This window comes from Dipteris shenzhenensis, chromosome 4 (genome assembly GCF_047967505.1).
Source record: "Dipteris shenzhenensis isolate YYH24624 ecotype China chromosome 4, Dip_SZ_1.0, whole genome shotgun sequence".
Lineage (NCBI taxonomy): Eukaryota > Viridiplantae > Streptophyta > Polypodiopsida > Gleicheniales > Dipteridaceae > Dipteris > Dipteris shenzhenensis.
This window is the reverse complement of record NC_141599.1, coordinates 18,566,775-18,586,145: the sequence shown is the minus strand read 5'-3', so window position 1 is coordinate 18,586,145 and position 19,371 is coordinate 18,566,775. Positions and strand designations below refer to the sequence as shown.

The 19,371-nt window shown below is 40.4% G+C and overlaps 1 protein-coding gene across 1 annotated transcript in view; it reads right to left on the bottom strand.

The window, feature by feature from the left end:
• Nucleotides 1-322: 322 nt before the first annotated feature.
• Nucleotides 323-19,371, bottom strand: part of LOC147902547 (uncharacterized) — a 60,567-nt gene continuing 41,518 nt past the window's right edge. Inside the window, exons 10-15 of the mRNA XM_087373893.1 lie at nt 3,536-3,926; nt 2,974-3,367; nt 2,646-2,856; nt 1,340-1,574; nt 993-1,143; nt 323-751 (exon numbers count right to left, since the gene is read on the bottom strand). Of these exons, the coding sequence (XP_087230019.1) occupies nt 323-751; nt 993-1,143; nt 1,340-1,574; nt 2,646-2,856; nt 2,974-3,367; nt 3,536-3,926 (1,811 nt within the window). The remainder of the gene's footprint in view (nt 752-992; nt 1,144-1,339; nt 1,575-2,645; nt 2,857-2,973; nt 3,368-3,535; nt 3,927-19,371) is intronic.

The window sequence follows — 19,371 nt, the reverse complement described above, 5'->3', positions numbered from 1 at the left end:
TACTGTGAGTAATGCTTCTCATTTTTCCATTGTAAAGCCTTATTTTGTCTTATCAATGACTATGCCCAACCACAATTGATGGAAAAAAGGACCATTGTGTAATGAGAATTATGAAACATCTAGTGTAGAAACAAGCATAAAGGAGGCATAAAACATTATATTTTTCTAGTCTAAAAGACAAGAAATGCACTGCAATAGTACTAGATCTAGAATTTTTGGCATACATCGATATAAATAGATCACACCTCCATCATCAAAACATTTTGTGAAGCAGTTCACCCTTCTTATAATTAGAAAACATAGGAAGAGCACAATGTCTGGTTCATCGAGGCTCAGGTACATCACTAATGGAAGATACAATATTTGTAGATGCTTTGGAGATGAGGGGAGTTCTAGAGGGTGACAATTGAGAAGGAGAGGATGTGCTAGCTAGACTAGGTTCGAACAAAATTGGTGGCACGTATGATGGAGCATTTCTTTGATAATTTTGAGAATAATTATTGGTCATTTCAAATTTAGCCTCAATGACACTACTTGATAGAAAAGCAGGCTGGGTGGGTATGTCCAAGATCTCTGATTGACCATCCAGCAATAGAATCACTTTGTTCATGTTGGGCCTCAATCCTGCAATTGCTTGTGTGCATAATAGTGCTACATGAATGTATCTAGCTGCTTCATTCATGGAATAATTATTGTTCAATAATGGGTCTACTAGCTCCAATTGGTGTTGCTCTTGATACAAATTCCATGTCTGCCACCACAGATTTTAAGCAATAACTTGTTATAGCTACCAAGGACTTCATACCATCATGCAATTTATATAACAATAATAGTAGAAATCATGCATTGAGCAAAATTCATCTCTAGTAAAATTGCTTCTACAATTATTGCAAAACTATAAAACAAAGGGAGTGGCTATTCTTTTCTCAATCAAACTATGTTGGAAACATGTGAAGGCATTGTCATCTATCCTAAACAAAGAGTGTACTCACCCAATTGAGAAGGACTTGTTGTTCCTCATGTAGGTTAATATCCAGAACTCTTCGTCCACTTATTATCTCCAAAATGACAAGCCCAAAGCTAAAAACGTCAGACTTTTCTGTGAGTTGTCCATGCATTGCATACTTGGGAGCAAGATAACCCCTGCATAGAAATAGATTTATCAATTATTGAAGGGAAATGCTAAGAAAATAGGTGGCATGTAAATGGAATGTAACTACTATTTTGGGCTATTTTCCTTTTTCTAAATTCTACTCTATGCAAGCAAGCGTACTTTAACAAACAATGAAGCTTGATGTAGTTGATAAAGAAGTAAAGGTGTAGCAAGAAGGGATCTTACAGTGTTCCTGCAATTTGTGTGCTAATGTGGGTTTGGCTAACTGAAAATAGCCTAGCTAAGCCAAAATCAGAAATTTTTGGGTGTAGCTTATCATCCAATAGAATGTTTGATGCCTTAATGTCCCTATGGACAATTCGCACGTGTGCATCATGGTGCAGATATGCAAGCCCTTTAGTTGTGCCTAGTATAATCTCTCGTCGAATTCTCCAGCTCAACCTTGTTTGTCCTTGTAGATCTGCAACATGTGCAAGGTGTCAAATATACCACAGATTAACATTTACTTTAGAGTCTTACCACATGGGTGGGAAAAGAAAGGAAATAAGTATTCAGTTTTTTGTCCCATTTGTAGTCACAAAATTGTCTCTTCTATCATAAATGCTTTATGAAACTTCCTAGGGAACTAGGGTCTAAGTACATGGGAGGAACAGGATGGAAATGCAAAAAGCTGGTTGTATGCATATTTAAATCTCACCTGTGATTAACAGTCGAAAGAACTTGGTAGAGGACATGTGGCGTCATCTCTAGTCCTTAAAAACAAGGATTTCATTCTAGTTCTTGAGCTCTTAAGGCCATGATCTAGGGTTTCATTATAGTTCTCGAGCTCTAGGCCATGATATTCGAATATAATATATGATATTATAATATATATTAAATAATATATAAAATACTATATATTATTACATACACACACACATGTATATAATAATAATAATAATAATAGTGTGTGTGTGTATGTGTAAGAGGGGGGGAGTAAATGCGACTGACACACTGCTAACACGTGGAGAGAGAGAGAGAGAGAGAGAGAGAGAGAGAGAGAGGAGTGTGTGTGTGTAGACATGAGGGGGGAGTCGATGTGGCTAGATAGGGGATGTAATTGTGGCTGACACAATGTTAACACGGAGAGAGAGAGAGAGAGAGAGAGAGAGAGATATTATGTGTGCGTGTGTGTGTGCATGCGCACACACATGTGTTTTATAGAGAGATATAAGAGAGAGAGAGAGAGAGAGATTTCCTAAAAATTTCTCAAAACTTGAAATTTGTAAATGAAACCTTATATTTTATTCCTAGAAACTAAAGACAGTTTTTTAATCTAAACTTTGAGACCCAACAGAGCGGAGTTGTAACCCGTAGTAGATGGGTCCTACTACTCGTATAGAGAGAAAGAGAGGACAAGGAATTGCTAACTAAGAGAAGAAAAAAACAATGCTCTATTAAAAAGAAGAAAGACACTCAAAGTGACAACTCCTCTAGAGAAGGAAAGGTTTGAACTGTCGAGTAGCTTTTAGCCAGGAGATCATTGACTTACCGAACAGATGCTTGTCTAAACTTTGATTTGGAAAGTATTCATATACTAGCAGCCTCTCTGAATCCTCAACACAGCATCCAAGCAGCCTGATGAGATTGCGATGCTGTACAGTTGTGATAAGTTTTATTTCGCTCAAGAACTGGCGTTCTCCCTGTTGACTTGGGCGTGAAAGCTTCTTGATCGCTACGACTTGTGCACCTTCAACTCTTCCCTGTAAATACAATGCTCATTGCCTAATGCGGTACATCCATGCCCAAATGAACTAGATAATATGTTTGGGTATCCCCGAAAGAAAAATAAGATCAGTTTCCTGTCAGAAATCTCCTACCTTGTAAACGGAGCCAAATCCTCCGTCCCCAAGCTTATGGTCATCATGAAAGTTGTTTGTAGCTATCTTCATTTCCTCGAGCGAAAACAATTGAACCTGATGTTGCAAGCGCGACTGCAGTTCTAGAGAATCTTGCGGTCCTGGATCTGGGGTTTCTATTGGGGAGCACAAGGGAATACAGAAGGAACTAATGATCAAACCAGCGTTTCTCCGCATGACTATCAATTGAACATGTACAGCACAGCCGGGGTGAAATAAATGAATCGGGAAAATGTAAACGACAACAATGAAAGGAGTAATTGTCGCATGCCAGTGTATCTTGGTCGCTTCCGCTTTATCCCCGTCCAAAGGAACGAAATGATGCCGAAAACAACAATAAGCAGGGAGCTCACCACTACAAGTCCGACTACAAGTAATCTGTTCACGCTCTTAGCTGCAGCCCGCACAACATCCCAAGATTTTAAGGGACGATGGTGATTCATAAGCAATACCGGCAAGGCCAGTTTTAATAGACTCGCAGACACCACTCTCACTTTTTTTGGTGAACACATATCAGACTCACACTCGCTGGGCGTAGCCTTGGAAACAGCACTTCGCTGGGTCATCTCGGAAATTGAGCGAATGAATATTTCCTCGGAATTCTGGAAGAATACCTGTGTTTGAATTCGGTGCCGGAGAAGACACTGAGCGAGGAGAGCTTGGCCCAAGTGCAACGGAACTCTGGGCGTAGAAGAGGTAGGTCTCAAAGCGATAGTAGCAGCTACCATAATTTACACGTGCCCCTACTTGATCTCCAACGATTCTCTGAACGTCAGATACGCGCGACAGACACTGAAGACAGTCAGATTCAGAGAGGTAGCCATGGCATTGGGCAAGCGCGTAAACTCCCTCTGAAACACTACCCCCTGAATATGAGGAATTGTATCCGCCATTTGCAGGAGCTGCTCTCGAAACTGTTTTCAGAGCTTATAATACGAATAACAACACAGATGCCACCTTCCGTTCCAATCGTGACGCCGTTCTGAATAAAGCGGGGAGAAATCAGCCGCGATGGTATCATTTTTGTAGAGGAGAGTACACGTGTCTAGGTCATTGCGATAAGTGGCGCCGTTGGGGCAGCTCTGGGCAGCAGTGTTGCAACAACAGAGGCTACAAGGAAGATGAAGAAAAAAGGTGGCCGTAGGCACCATCCTATCAACGGTTGCGATCCAACGGTTTTCCTTCGTCCTACCACCTTTACTTTCGACTACCAGTCTACCCCTTCTTTTCTACCTCTCCGCCTTGCCATGTAATCGGCTCGACATCATGGAAGTCGTCGCTATGCCACGCAATCTGGTCCACATTGCCATCCCCCCCCTCTCTCCAGCCCTCGATAGCTCAGAAAGTGCTCTGATCACCGCTTTCCCGATTGCTACAAAAGTGGCTCGCGGTAGCTGAGGCACTTTCCCTTCATTTGGACCTCGACCCAAGACATTCGAGCCTTATTATTGTTGACGTTCCCACACGAGTGCTAGCAACATTTTGTTTTCACTCTTCAATGCCCCACTTGGTTCTGGTGGCTACAGCTGCCTATGGGAGAAATACATCCCCCACATAGCTGGTACTAGGGCTTTGACAAATTCATGAAATTTTGAGCACGATGCAAGCACTCTGGTTGGACGTTTTCAAAATCTCTCTAATCACTATGTAGCATCGGAGCTCCTCTACTATCATTTTACTTTTCTAAGCAGTGCTAGACAAGCAACCCCTAAACCCCCAATGTTGGCTTAGCCTTCCAATGCTCAAGTAAACTCTCTACTAATGATACAACCAAGCATGCGGAGATAGTGACAACCATGTCGCTAATGTTGATTAACAAGTGGCACCACACCACCCAACCATTGCTACTGTCTATAAGCTTACTTCTTAGCAAAAGTGCCCCAAAAATTGCATGAGAGTAAGCATTTAGAAAAAGAAAGGCAATGTTTCTAGGGCCGCTTTCCCATTAAGTGGTTTGCAATTTCACTTTCAAAGGTGACCTTCGAACACCCACCCTCGAGATCCTCTCCAATGCCAAGCAAATTAATGGCACAATGGTATATACTAAGTGCTTTGAACTTTCACCTTCCTTCCAAGAGGACTTGGGTCTAACCACAATGTCACGTAACATATGTGGAGGTTTGTAGCTCACCATCATCATATGAACCATTGGACCATTACATATTGCTTAATATCAACCACCCCTTGACTTTCTAGACTTATTTCATGACAATGAGATAAGGTGCCATACAAAACTCGACAATGATATCAAACTATTGTGAGCTTTGCAAATGATTTATGCATAAATCAAGATGTTAGGCCAACTATTGTTAGGTTGTCTATAGGTAGTCCCAATATATCTACAAGGGGGAGAGTGTTGTAAACATATCTTGAGCCATATGTATATAGAGTCCTTGAATGAAAGCTCATCATGGGGGTGCACAAAAGGGCGTCTAAAAATTCAATGAAAGGGGGGTCGCCTTAGAAAAATAAGTGATTTACGGGTATCCATGGTGACTCAAAAAAGGGGAAAAATGGATTCAAAATGAAATGCCCCTTCCTCCTTGCCGTGAAGTACAAGTTGTGGAATTCAAGTATCGTGAAGAACAAGGTGGACTCAAATTCAATCAAAGGGAGGAAAGAGGTACCCATTGTGAGTCAAGAAAGGGGCAAATGGATTAGAATTGAAATGACATGGCCCACGATAAAGAACAAGTGTTGGAAGTCACTTTCTCTTGAGGATTTGCTTTTAAGGTAAATGCATCCAATTGCATACATTTCACAAGAATGTTCTGCTAGCTTTTTAAAAAAATTAGATTAAAGAGTACTTGATGAAAATAGGTTTAGAAAAATGCCCGAAGAATGTTGTGCTGATGTTTTTTTTGAAAGACTTTACTATCTAATGCTCAAGCAGTAAGAAAATAGGTGCACACAATATTTTCATTAAGAACAAGAAACTTAGATCTCAAGAGCTTTATTACACACTATCAAATGTTAAAGATAGAGAGCACCATCTGGAGAAGCAATCAAGCTACAAAATTGAATTCAAACTGTGGAGGATGAACATATTATAAAGACATCATGCATTATTACATAAATTAATAATAAGCTAGAGCATAGAGGTAGGTGTTAAGAGCATCATGGAAATGTGGTAATGCATCGAGGGACGATTAATGCAAATGGCACATTCAAAATATGGAAAATAAGGTCGGTTGCAAAAGGTTACTCTCAACAAGAAGAAGTGGTGGATTTCAAGAAGACCTTTACACCAATAATTAGAATGAAGGCAGTCAAATTGCTATGGCTAATCACATGCATTTTGGACTCAAGTCTGTTCATCGATCATCTTGGAGCATCTGCGAATAAAAATGTATACATATGTACACAATCGAGTGTTAAGATCACATGGGACGAGTTGCAATGAGCACCTAATTGTGTGGAAAAACAATGTCATGGCCATAAGTACCATTGAAAAAAAGCATAATTTGATGACCATATATTACAAGATAGTCCCTACTCCCTCCCTCCCCTCTCGTACCATTGAAAAAAACATAATCTAATGACTAGATATTACAAGATACTCCATGCTCCCCCCCCCTCTCTCTCTCTCTCTCTCCGTACACGCACGTGCGCGCACACACACACACACACATACATTTCTCAAAAACATTTTCACATGCACACGCACCTGTACAAATCTCCCTAACTCTAACCCCAAAACCACCACTTTGTTGTAAGTTGGATAGATTTTGAAAATCACCATAAAGGGAATCCATTCACACACACACACACTCACACACACTTGTTTTTACACTCTTACACACATTTATGTATGTACACACACATACTCCTAACCCCCCCAAACACACACACATATCCTTAATTTGTGACACACACACACACACACACACACACACACACACACACAAATGTTTCTTAATAAATTTTGCTCACACATGCACATTCAACCCCCCATTTTTTCAAAATAACCCCCCTTATATTTTATTTCTTACCCTTGCTAATTTTATTAACTTTATATTTTTCCCAGTATTATTTTCATTTAGGTCTTGCTTCATTTCATTTTTACTTTTTAAAATTATTTATTTAAAGTAAAAAATCATCTTATCTACAATGTGACATCCCCCCTTTTTCTCTTTCTCACTTTTAACCCCCTCTATTTATTATCCTTTACTTATTGAATAATAAATTTAATTTTATTAGAATCTTAGTTACTACGCTTGCGTAAAACATCCCTCGCTAGAAACCCAACCTAGTCAAACCCCAGAAACCTTAACCTTGGAGCCTGGACTACCTGATGGATTCGACACGTTTGTACTATTTCATTGATTAAATTTGCAACTTCAATATAAATAAAAACTTCTATTGCTAATCGTGTTACTCAAGTCAAATGCAACTTTTTATTATTATCCAATGATTGAATTAATTGTATGGTTCATTATTTGATCGGGTTAATTAATCTAAACACACAAACTAATCTCCTAACTAGCCTTTGGTCAGGCTAGTACCATATAATTAATTCATAATCATAGGATAATTTTATGCTTGGCCAAATCCTTATCATTGCAAGTTTTTTGAGTCCATTTCCTTGGTGTACTAATGGTTACTTTTTATGTACAATAACATTGGTATGAAAAACTGGATTATACATCTACTGATGGCATTGTGCCTTTAAATCATTTTTACACTTATCATAGAAATCCATTTTTCTGGCATTTACTATTAGGTGGGGAGTAAGTTCCACATGGTGGGCTTACTCCCCACCATGTGGTCTTACCTCTGGGTTGGGGGTGGGCCACACACACACATGCACACACGTGCACACACACACACACATGCACGCACGCACGCACGCACGCACGCATGCACACACACACACACACCCCTCCCCCTTTGGGAACCCTTGTTTTCTAGGGGTGTGGCTCATTTTGATAACATTTTTTCTACAACATGGTTTGTATCTACCTTAGGGATTAGTAGTAGTAAGGCTCTACATGGATGCGAGAGGGACATGGGAGAGAGTATTTGTAAGCACTGGGAATTATGCATTTGATTTGTTTCATTTTCATCTCGAAGGAAGAATAGTCACACTGTACTTATTTATTCCATTTGTTCTAGTAGTGGTGATTATGGGATCCACATACCCAATCAGGGTTTGATAGATTCATTATTTTGAGGACCTGCTCATGGATTGAAGAGAGGATTAGTACTCGACCCACAATAACTCAAAATTTGATGACTTAGTCAGCTACCAGATATGATATTAGATGTGGGAAGTAGTAAGACTTGATATGGATATTTATAAAGAAAAATCCAAAGAGCTACGATTATAAGGATGATTATTAGAGTCCTATAGTTGTGTGATCATAGAGGAGGAGATGCGGTGTTTTGACCCTATGGATTTTGCCTCGTATCAGGTCACTCCCATATAAGATATCTCTTGGACCACGTGATAATCCCACTACGACCACTCACATAATTGCAGCTTACTAAGTACATTGGCTGGTACATCTTCCCCCCTTCCCCTAGTTTGGGTGGATGCATTCTCAAGACTCAAAATACGACCATTTGACACTTTTTTGTGAGATATGGAGGAGGATATCGCATTAATGGTCTGAGTGTATCCATAAAAAGCATGCCAAAAACTTGGCAGATACATGTACTCCTCCCCTCTCACACAAGTAAAGACATTGTACTTGGACAAAGCCTCAGTGGACGTCTCTATTTTGTACCACTTAGTGATAGCCAACTCAAGAGCTCAAAACCCTGCTGTCTATTCTATATCACTTACGAGAACTTAGAAGTCACGAATGTTTGATCTTATGGTTCAATGTTGAGTGGCTGAAGCTGCAAGATCCAAGCTAGAGAAGTTGAGATGGTCACGACTTGGATAAGACGACTCCTTCATGCATGGCTCAAGAACTAGCATAAGAGGTACCTATGCAAGAGAAGGCGATAGGCAGCCAGTGGAAGGATGGATAGTCCCCAGGTACAAGCTAGGACTAGTCGGAAGCTCTCGTTGAGTGGCTGAATGGAGCTCCGCACTGGAGATAAATCTTTGAAATGAATGGACATTACCTTCGAGATCAAGTAAGGAGTTTTATGAGCATCTCTACTACTGACTAAGCGGAACGTAAAAGGGTAGCGACCTAGACTTTCTCTCTTATTCTTGTGTGCTCTCCTCACTTGGATGCTCATCGTTTGGAAACTTGGAACCTCTGTCGTATCCCTTACTTAGAACCTTTGTCTAATTATTCCTTGGCATTACCTCAAATATGCATTTCATTATGAAGCTCTGTTTTGAAATGCAATACCTACGGTGAGGAGCAGGCCGTCCCTGTGGAACTTGTCGATCTGCAAGATGTTCCAGATATATATATATATTCTCTACATCCAGATCTCATTCCAAATATATATGTTCTCTGCATCCATTATGACACTAATTCCATGCTGCTAAGTTTTTTTATGCCGGTCACACATAGTCACAAGCTCATGGAGAGCTTTCCACTTTTCATTCTTCAACTTTTTGTGCTATCGTCGATTATGACCTTGCTTTCAAAAATTCTAGGGGGAAACAAACCGAGAACAAACCCATGATGACCATGAGACCTGCTACATTTGGATTTGAGCTGGGCCTTGCATTATTATCCACCATTGTTAGGATGTGCTACTACATAGTCGGTGGTCAGGCAACCTCTGTGAGTTATTCCATGCACACATTTAGAGTTTTGCACCTTTTGAGTTCCATTGATTGCTTTAGGAGATCGCCGCCCCGACTGGCTTCATCTTGTTTGTTTAGCTGGACATAAGAGCTACCAATCTGTGCGACTCCAGATTGCTGTAGGTGCCTTTTACATTTGCACTACCACTGTGCCTTCTTCATTTGCACGTCTCACGAAGAACTCTACGTAGAGCTTTTTAGTCTCTGGAAAGCTACTATTTCTAGTCATAGTTCTCCGTGCCACAATTGCAGCAGCCATACGTGCTACTGGTGGAGTGCATTGTACATACTTTCGGTGCTATGGTCGACAGGTCATTGCATTTTGTATGGCTCATGAGCCCTTGAGCTCGTCGTTGCACTCGGTCATCATTTTGCCAAGCTGGCAGCGAGAGCCTTGATCTCGTTGTTGCATTCGTGTACACAGACCTTCCAGTGTTGTGTATTGTAGCTACGTAGATCTTAGCGGGATAGGAAATGCATCTGCTAGAGCTAGTAGCACTGCTGGCTTACTGTGTTAGGTGCCTGGTTACATGAAATTGTGTTGGCTCTTTACTTGCATGGCATTTTCCTGTCTTAGAGCCAGACCCAATAAAAATCTATCACACTCTAAATCCATTACTTGAGGATAATCCCCTCATTTGCACAAGTTATGCTGGGCACTATTGTAATGCGACGTTGATATCTTCAAGTGTATAAGAGAGATAGGGAGGAAATATTGTTCTCTATTATGGATCCCAGTGTCTCAGTATCACGATAATAGTTCTCTACGATTTTACATTAGTGCTGACGGGATTTTCAGTTTGAGTCATTGATACTCTCACTAATTGTGGATATCATGATGAATACTGGTGTGTAGTGGTGGTTGGTTGCTTTTTTGTTGCAAAGTGCATGGCCCCTTTTGGGTACTTTTATTGACTGCTTCAAAGGTAGCTTATTGCCCATGAGGGGGTGCCTAACTGTCTACACGATTGCACTCCTTCTCATCTCCTTGGACGTAATGTATAGTAGACATATTTAGTGTTGTTTACATGTGGTTTCAAAAGAATTGACTATATTCACACGTGGACATATCCGCATCTATTTACTCTCAAGCATTAAGGCTTGAAGACCAAGTCTTTTAATGCTATATGAAACCTTATAATTTTATATAAAAAAAATGCTGTTAATTTCCTCTTGACTTAATAGATCTTGGGGGGTAAGTACAAAGTAGTCCTTAGTTGCATAAGGATGATTATCCATGGATTATATTTATTCCGACTCCTAGGGGCAATGGTTGGACTATAATTATTTGGACTCCTGGGGGCAATGGCTAGACAAACAAGATGGAAAAGTATAATGCATTACTTTGAAAATTTTCTTTAATTATTGAGCAAAAGAACTGTCGGTCAATTGTTAATTACATGCCTTAGATATACATTTGGCACATAAAGATAAATTGAGTTGTTAGAATTACTTGTTAGCTTTATACCTTAACAGCTAGGTTTGGTAGGATATGCCTATAAGTATTGATGCACCTCGGGATTATATAGGGCTTTTCCCTAAGGGACCCCCCTAGAGTTTTTAAAGCCCCCCTATACTTGATCAAATGAGGTGGTTTAAGGGAGTTCCCTTTTTGGAAACTGTATTCCAAAGGAATCCTTTATCGAAAATCCTTTAAATATTATGTTTGCTTGTAATATATCTCTTAGAATTTGCCTTGGATCAAACAACTTTGTGCCAAGAGAATATCTCTAATTTTTCAAGCAAATTCATTATACTCCATTGATGGCATGGCTTGGAGTACAACCTCGTACCAAGGGAGAGTCCTTGGTCGATATTTCTATCATTAAGGGAGCATCCTTCTACTTTTTTGCTATTTACTGTTTGAAATTTTGTTACTGTATTCTATGATCATTGGATTGGATTAGTCCTTGGCTTATTTGAAGATCCCTAAGGTTTGGTTGATTGGTGACTTGAATTTCATTATAGTAGTAGGGTCTGGCACAACCATCTTTCTATACTTAGAGCACCTGGGTAATATTTTACCCTTAGGATGGTATTGGGTTACACTTTACACTTTATACTTTAATATGTTACACTTTACACTTTATACTTTGATAAATGGAAAAGGCCATCATTTGTCATGAGTCGGTAATTTGCTAGCATTTTTCATGAGTTGGTAACTTGCCAACAATGTTTGTTACATTGGGTTGCATTTCTTGAGAACTCCTCCTAATGTGACTGGAGAGAGAATTATCATCGGAGTATTCTTTTATCTTATAAGTTGTATTATGGAGAGAATTTCCTATCTACTGAATTAAGAAACATTCATGGTGTGATTATTAATAGAAAAGATTTTAGCATGATTTTAAATGTGAAATGGTGAAAAGGCCATGTAGCATGGAGTCTGTCCTTCAATATTAACATTCTCAAGGACCTTATCATACTTTGATGTGTGCATAAATTTAATTGTGATATTGATAATTGGAAAGTACCAACAGGAGATCGAGGAAAGGTATAAATATATTGAGGTTATATTTTGATTTTTTGACATTGGTAATTCCCTTGGACTTGGCTGGAATACCCAAATTTATGGTTTACTTGAGATTCCCACTTATTACTTGGATTTCACTAAAATGTTATATGCATTTATTCATATCTTTAATTGCCCACCTCTGATTACTATTGAATACTAAAATGCCAAGATTTGATTATGCTAATTTAGATCGAGTGACATGGATAACAATTGTGTGCCGGCATTGAAGCCTGCAGTCCCACAATTCATAGTGTACATGTTCTAACGTGCTATGTTTGTGGATAAATGCAGGTGAGTCAACATACATCTCCATCAGGTTTGCATTAGAAAATCTAAGGCATAAAGACATGGTGTTGGCAACTTTGAGTAGTACTCTACAATGGATCCTCGCCAAGTACTGCTAAATAAGATTGAACTCTCTATTGGAGACTAATCATCAGTATCATTGTAATTTTTGAAATGTACTGATATAAATGTGACTATCATGTTTGAATCTCACTTTGACAGCTTGTTAAGAGGAATGGTATGATATGGATTATTCTCACTTATGCAGTATTGAGAAGTTGGTTATTAATGGACTACTCTCACTAGGTCTTTGAAAGGGGCAATAGTAGATGTTTGCAATTGATTTACTATGACATTGAAAACTAGTCCAGTAGTATAGTAGGATAGATGTTTGATAGGAAACACACACACACACACACACACACACACACACACTTTGCCCCACGGTCTCTTTTTTAGAACATTGTATTATTACACATTCACACACATGCACATACCCCCTAACACCTCCATAGGCCCTTACCTTACTCCCTAAAACCCTTCATGTTTTAATTATTTTATATTCTTTTAGATATTGTCCACTCCTTAATTTTTTATTATTGTTTAATTATTATGCTACTAACTCCCCTTACCCTGATATACACTTTAACTATATGGACCTCCCTAGCCCGCTACCTTACTCCCAAAACCCCCCTTTAAAGTTACTTTAATTGCACCTTTATGGTTATGTATTAGTAAATTTTTTGTGTTTTGCTTTGATCCAAGTAATCAGTCTAGCCTACATGCTTGCTCCCCCTAGCTTTGCTTACTTAACACACCTACCCATAACCCCCCATTAAAAATTTACCATCCCCAACCATTAGGTCACACACACACACATGCTCACACTTACACACACTTTCTCTAAACCCTTAGCCACATATGACCGCCACTTAAAGTAACTTCCAAACCATTAATACCCCTCCTACCTAACTCTCCCTCTTACGTGACCCTCTCCCAACCACCCATTTGTTTTTTGCCACCACTACCAACCGTTATGCACCGCCACCCTTATGGACTACCATGTTCTTTATGCCCGTTGTTTGGCACCATCACCCTTCCTCTCTTACACTGAGTACTATTATTATGCCTTTCGAGCTCGCTACCCTTACTAATTCTGCCATTCTCCAACCTACCTTTGACTGCTAAGCTTCTTTGCCAACCCATACGTATTGTTCTACACTCAGTCTTGATATTTGTCTTGCACACCCTCCTCTTGCCTTCTTCTCAATGCCTCTTAGCGCTGCTTTCCTTACGGCCTCTCGTCAAGTCTCCCTTCGGGTAGCTTGCCCTTTCATAGTTCGCCTCTCTGTGTTAACGGACAGAGTCTACACTCTTTGCCCTAGCTTTCACTTTCTTGCTTAGTGTCTTCCCTAACCACATTCATGACTACTTCTTGCCTACTGCTTGGGTTCACGAATCTTCTCTAAACCTTTACGACTCCCCATTTTGGCGCTTCATCTCGCGCTTCTTCTCAGTTTGCCTTAGTAACTTTCGCAGTAGGCCGATATGCCACCCTTCAAGTCGACTCACTGAGCTATTCTACGTGATCGGCAACCTTCGCTTGTCTTTTAGGTGCTTCACCTCCTTCTCGAACAACCTACGCTTACCCGTAACAAGCTCACTCTTCAGAGTTATCAAGCTCCCAGTGCAGGGGGGCTCCCTTTTAGTGGTTGCTCCTCGCTTAACTCTGTGTTCGCTTTGCTTGTATTCCCTACTTTCAAAGGCAAAAGCATGCAAATGGCTGACAAAAGCTCTTACGGCACTAAGCTTATCTTAGTTGTTTGTCGCATACTACTTTTAGTTTTCTCCACTAACATCGCGACTCGTATTCTCAAGATTTGTGAGCTTTTTTTAACTCTCACAATCCATGAAGGGATTTGATATTGTATGTATATTGATATTGTATTACGTTTTTATCTTCATAAGTATGCTTAGAGTTTCTTATTCAGTTATATGGGTTTATTACACGAATTCTTTGCTGAGTTATTAGTATTTGCATTTTGTCTTTATTATCCTACGAGATTTTATTATTTAAGTGTATGTTTCTTTAATATAAAATTGTCTGTTAGCCTCCCTTTTTTTACTTTCATTTTTTAATTTAATTTAAGGTTGCTTTAATTATTATTTCTTTCTTTATATGTATCTCTAGTTATTTATTTATCATTATTTATATATAAGTTTTTGTATACATATATATATATGTGTGTGTGTGTGTGTGTGTGTGTATGCATATATATACATATACATATATATAAACTTATGAAACTCTCTGTAGCACCACGTAACTTCTTGAAATTTTAAATAAAAACATTTCATAACTATCTACCCTTCCTTTCTGCTTAATACTTCTTAGGAATTTAGTCAAATTTTCATGAAATTTACGATCATTTAATTAGTTTCCTTTGTCATGTAGTTTTGGTAATGGAATTTTTCTAAGGGTGTGGATTCCCCCCCCTTTTATTTAATTCTTAGATAATTATTTGGTTAAGGGTGTGGCCTAACCCCCTTTTTAATTTGTTTCTCAAGTAATTTATGTACGCACATCCATCAAGATGCCTCCTGTCTGAGTGATGTTATAGAATATCGTACCATCACCTGGAGGCACGTCTAAATCATCTGAATCATCATCGTCCCCATCGCCACCCCTCCCAAAGCACTGTGCCTTGCATCCCCCACCGCTCTCCCTGCTACTACGCCTGCTATCATGTCGTGTCGAGCTCGTACGCTGGCCACTCATAGTTGGAGACTGCACGGGACTACGCTGACCACTCGTAGCTGGAGAACCGAGTCTTGATGGCACAGGAGTACGTCAATGGCTCTGCGAGACAGAAGGACCTCTTGACGGCATGGGGGAAGGGGCATAAGACAGGATGGCAGAAGGGACATAAGATGGCATGGGGGAAGGGGCATAAGACGGTATGGGGGAAGGGGCATAAGAAGGGGCATAAGATAGTTGTGCTGACTCTGCTGGGGTGATCTCAGGTGGTGTGGGGTGGTTTGGAGTTTGTAGTGCCGACTCCTGGGGAGTGTTTAGAGTACCCATCATATACCCGTATAACTCCGCAGGACTAGGAGGGTGCCCTAAAAGGTTATATAAGTCCTTCCAAATAGAATCCCAGAGATCAGGTGAGCTGGAAGCGCTTCCTGGCCACATATTGAACTAGAAAAAAGAAAAAAAATCTATTACTGATGAGCTGAGAAGAAAGGGGAAGGGAAGAGAGGCTTACTGTCAGAGTGCATCTATAGACATGTTTGATAAGCACGTCTATTTTTGCGTATAACAGCACATTTATAGACGCGTCTATTTGTGTCTGCAAACAGACTAGACGCACGTTTAGACGCACCTGTAGGCTCGGTTTTAGATGCGCTCTGAGACGCACCTATAGACGCACCCCGACAGACGAAATTTCTAAAAAGTAGAAAAGGACATTACGCTCGACACACAAACGTGACACTGATACCCAGATCATGCGTTTCTTGGATACGAGAAAGTACAAATCTAAAGAGAGCAAACTTCCAAACAAGATCAAGTGCACAAAGACTTACCTTGGATAGAGGTATGGAAGGTTCTTCTTCTTTTTCAAAGTTGCTTCTCCTCCTTGTTCGTCCTCCTCTCCTTTAAGCTTGGAAGTAAGTGTGGGTGCCTTCCTCTTAAGTGTAAGCTTGGAAGTAAGTATGGGAGCCTTCCTCTTAAGCATCGAAACTGTGGATCTGCTAATAAGGAAGGAAGCAAGCCGCGCGAAGTATAAGTAATGTGAAGAAAAGCAAACCGAGCGCGCTAAAAGCAGGTTTAAAAGCTGCATCTATAATCGCATCTAATGGCACGTCTATAGGCACGTCTAAATACACAGAGTAGACGCGCCTTTAGATGTGACTGTGGACGTACTTTTAGGCACACCTTTAGACGCGCCACAGAGTTTAAAATTAAACATTTGAAGAAGAGCAAATTTGGTGGGTTGTTTGTTTGTAGGATGTCTTCATCTTCAACAAGTAGCTCCAGTGAGGATGAATCCCTCCGTATCCACCATCGCGAAATGTGGTTGGAGCAAAAAATCAAATGTCTGTGTGATCGATGTCAAGGAAACATGTATCGTGCACGCAGGATTACACTCAATCATATCTCAAAGTATGGAGAGTGGGATGTGACCGTAAACAGGGTAAGGGTTTGTAAGTTTAGGTTGATTGAGATACCTATGGGTGTTCATATGTTTGAGTTATGATCCTGTTTTAATTTGATACAGGATGCAGTGCCACACCCGCATATGTTGCCCTATGCTTGCCATGAGGAGGTGAAGCGTTGGTGATATGAGGTAAGATCTTCAAAAGGGACCGTTACGGATGCATGGAGTGATGGTGATAGTAGCCCTCCGCCTTTACCTCATGAAGCCATGGAGGAGGAGGTGTTTGATGATATGGTGTGGGATTTATATGTCCATCAAGGGAGGGATGATAGCATGGAGCAGGATGATCTTTTTACTGCAGCATCGACTCCACTGTTTGAGGGGTGCACATTCTCTGTTCTATGCGCCTCCCTTGAGTTACTAAACTTGCAAACCATCTATGGATGGAGCAATGCAAGTTTGAATGCATTACTCAAGTAAGCTTTAAAGTCTATTTTGCAAACATGGTGAATTATGCTAGTGGGTCAATTACTCGAATGCTTTTCCTCATTTATGGTCTTCACGTGCAGGCTATTGTGTAAAATGCTTCCAAGGGAGAATAAACTACCGATCTCAAGAGATATGGCAAGGCAACATGTGACCTCTCTTGGAGGATTAGATTACAAGCGCATCCATGCATGTGTCAACGATTGCATTTTGTTTCGTGGACTACATAAGGATGCAAGAGAGTGTCCTACTTGTGGAGAGGCAAGATATAGAGCAGATCTCAAAACCTTGGACGTGCCTCGTAAGGTTCTGCAACATTTTCCCATAATCCCTCGCATCCAACATATGTTCAAGTGCAAATCTATTGCAGAGCTCATGTCATGGCATTCCTCCCATCGATCAACCGATGGCAAGTGGAGAACTCCCGCGGACTCTCCTGCGTGGAAGCATATTGAAGACACATGGCCAAGCTTCAAGGAAGAACCTAGGAGATTGAGACTTGGATTGGGTATGGACGGTGTGAACCCATTTGGTCTCAAAAGCACATCTTACAGTGTATGGCCAGTGATATTGGTGAATTACAATCTTCCACCCTCTATGGCTATTAAGAAAGGACATGTTATGCTGTCCCTTCTAATTCTAGGGAAACATAAAGTCAAAAACCCTGATGTTTATTTGGAGCCTTTGATTGATGAGCTAGAGATTCTTTGGAGAGGTATCGAGGTGCATGATGTGAGCAGGCCTCCCTCGTCACGAGACTTCAACTGCAAAGCAGTCTTGATGTGGATGGTGCATGACTTCCTAGGCTATGGCGAGTGTTTAGGTAAGCATTGCACTTCTAATTATGAATAGGCAAAGGATGTGGCACCCTAAACCCACCTTCAACTCTTAATTGCATCTATTGTTTAGGTCTCACTACATCGGGTTACCATGCATGTCCTGTTTGTGGTCCTTCGCTAGTTGCCTCACGGGCAGACGCATTGAATAAGGTCATCTATGAGAATCACCATCGATTTCTCCCACCTGATCATCCTAGATATGTTGCCCCTTGGAATGAAGTCCTCCCACAATCACTCACTGCGGGAGATTATATGAGAATTTGGGACGGTTCCACGACTCCTTCACCACTTGGCATGAGCCGGTAAGGGTTTGTAACTATTGGCTAGAAGTAAAGATTAGCTATATTGGCTGAAAGTAAAGATTGCCCGCTAACACTTTATTTTGTTTAGATACTCCATCTTTTATCATTTACCATATTGGTCCCACCTCAAGATCAATCACCTGCTTGATCCCATGCATATCTTCAAGAATGTGGCATCTACCATTTGGGAGCATTTGAATGGGACACGAGATTCAGCAGGCATAAGGGAGGATCTATGTACCACAGGGAGGATGGATGAAGCTTGGCCTCAAGAGAGACCAAATGGGCATGTTTTTTTACCTCGTGCACTGTGGATGTTATCAAAGCTAGAGATGGTGACGGTGAAGCGCGCTATTACTACAATTCATACTCCCACTGGATGCATGAGGTGTTTGAAGGGAGCCTTTACAAAGAGCAAGAAAAGAGGTGTAGAGCAATTATATGGCTTGAAATCTCATGATTGGCACAAGATGCTCCAAGTAAGTATTTTATGTGCATAATATCTTTTTCCTTTCAAATTTGTGAGTGAATAGTTATAAGCAACTAATTAACCACCTCCTCGTGGGTTCAGTTCATACTACCTACTAGCATTTCACGTAGTGCATCGAAGGACATGAAAGATTGTATTTACAAGATGGGCGAGCTTGTGAGTACTTTACATGATACAAAATATGATGCGGATCAATGCTCCATGCAAGTTTGAATGCATATTGCTAATATGCTGTACTTTTTCATTTCTAGGTATGTGAGCTCAAAGGAAATAGATCCCACCATGCTTGAGAATGCTCGAGCTATGTCAGTGGAGGTGGTTTGTTTAGTGGAGGAGACATTTCCACGTTCTATTCTCACAAGCCAACTACATCTCATAGTGCATTTGGTGGATGAGATTGCTATATGCGGTACTATACATGCACGATGGTTGTTCTTCCTCGAGCGCTTCATGAAGACCTTGAAGGGCTTCGTGAGACAAAATGCAAGACCCAAACATAGCATGGCTGAGGGTTGGTTGGTACAAGAGTCACTTGTATATATTTCTGAGTTTCTTGTTGAT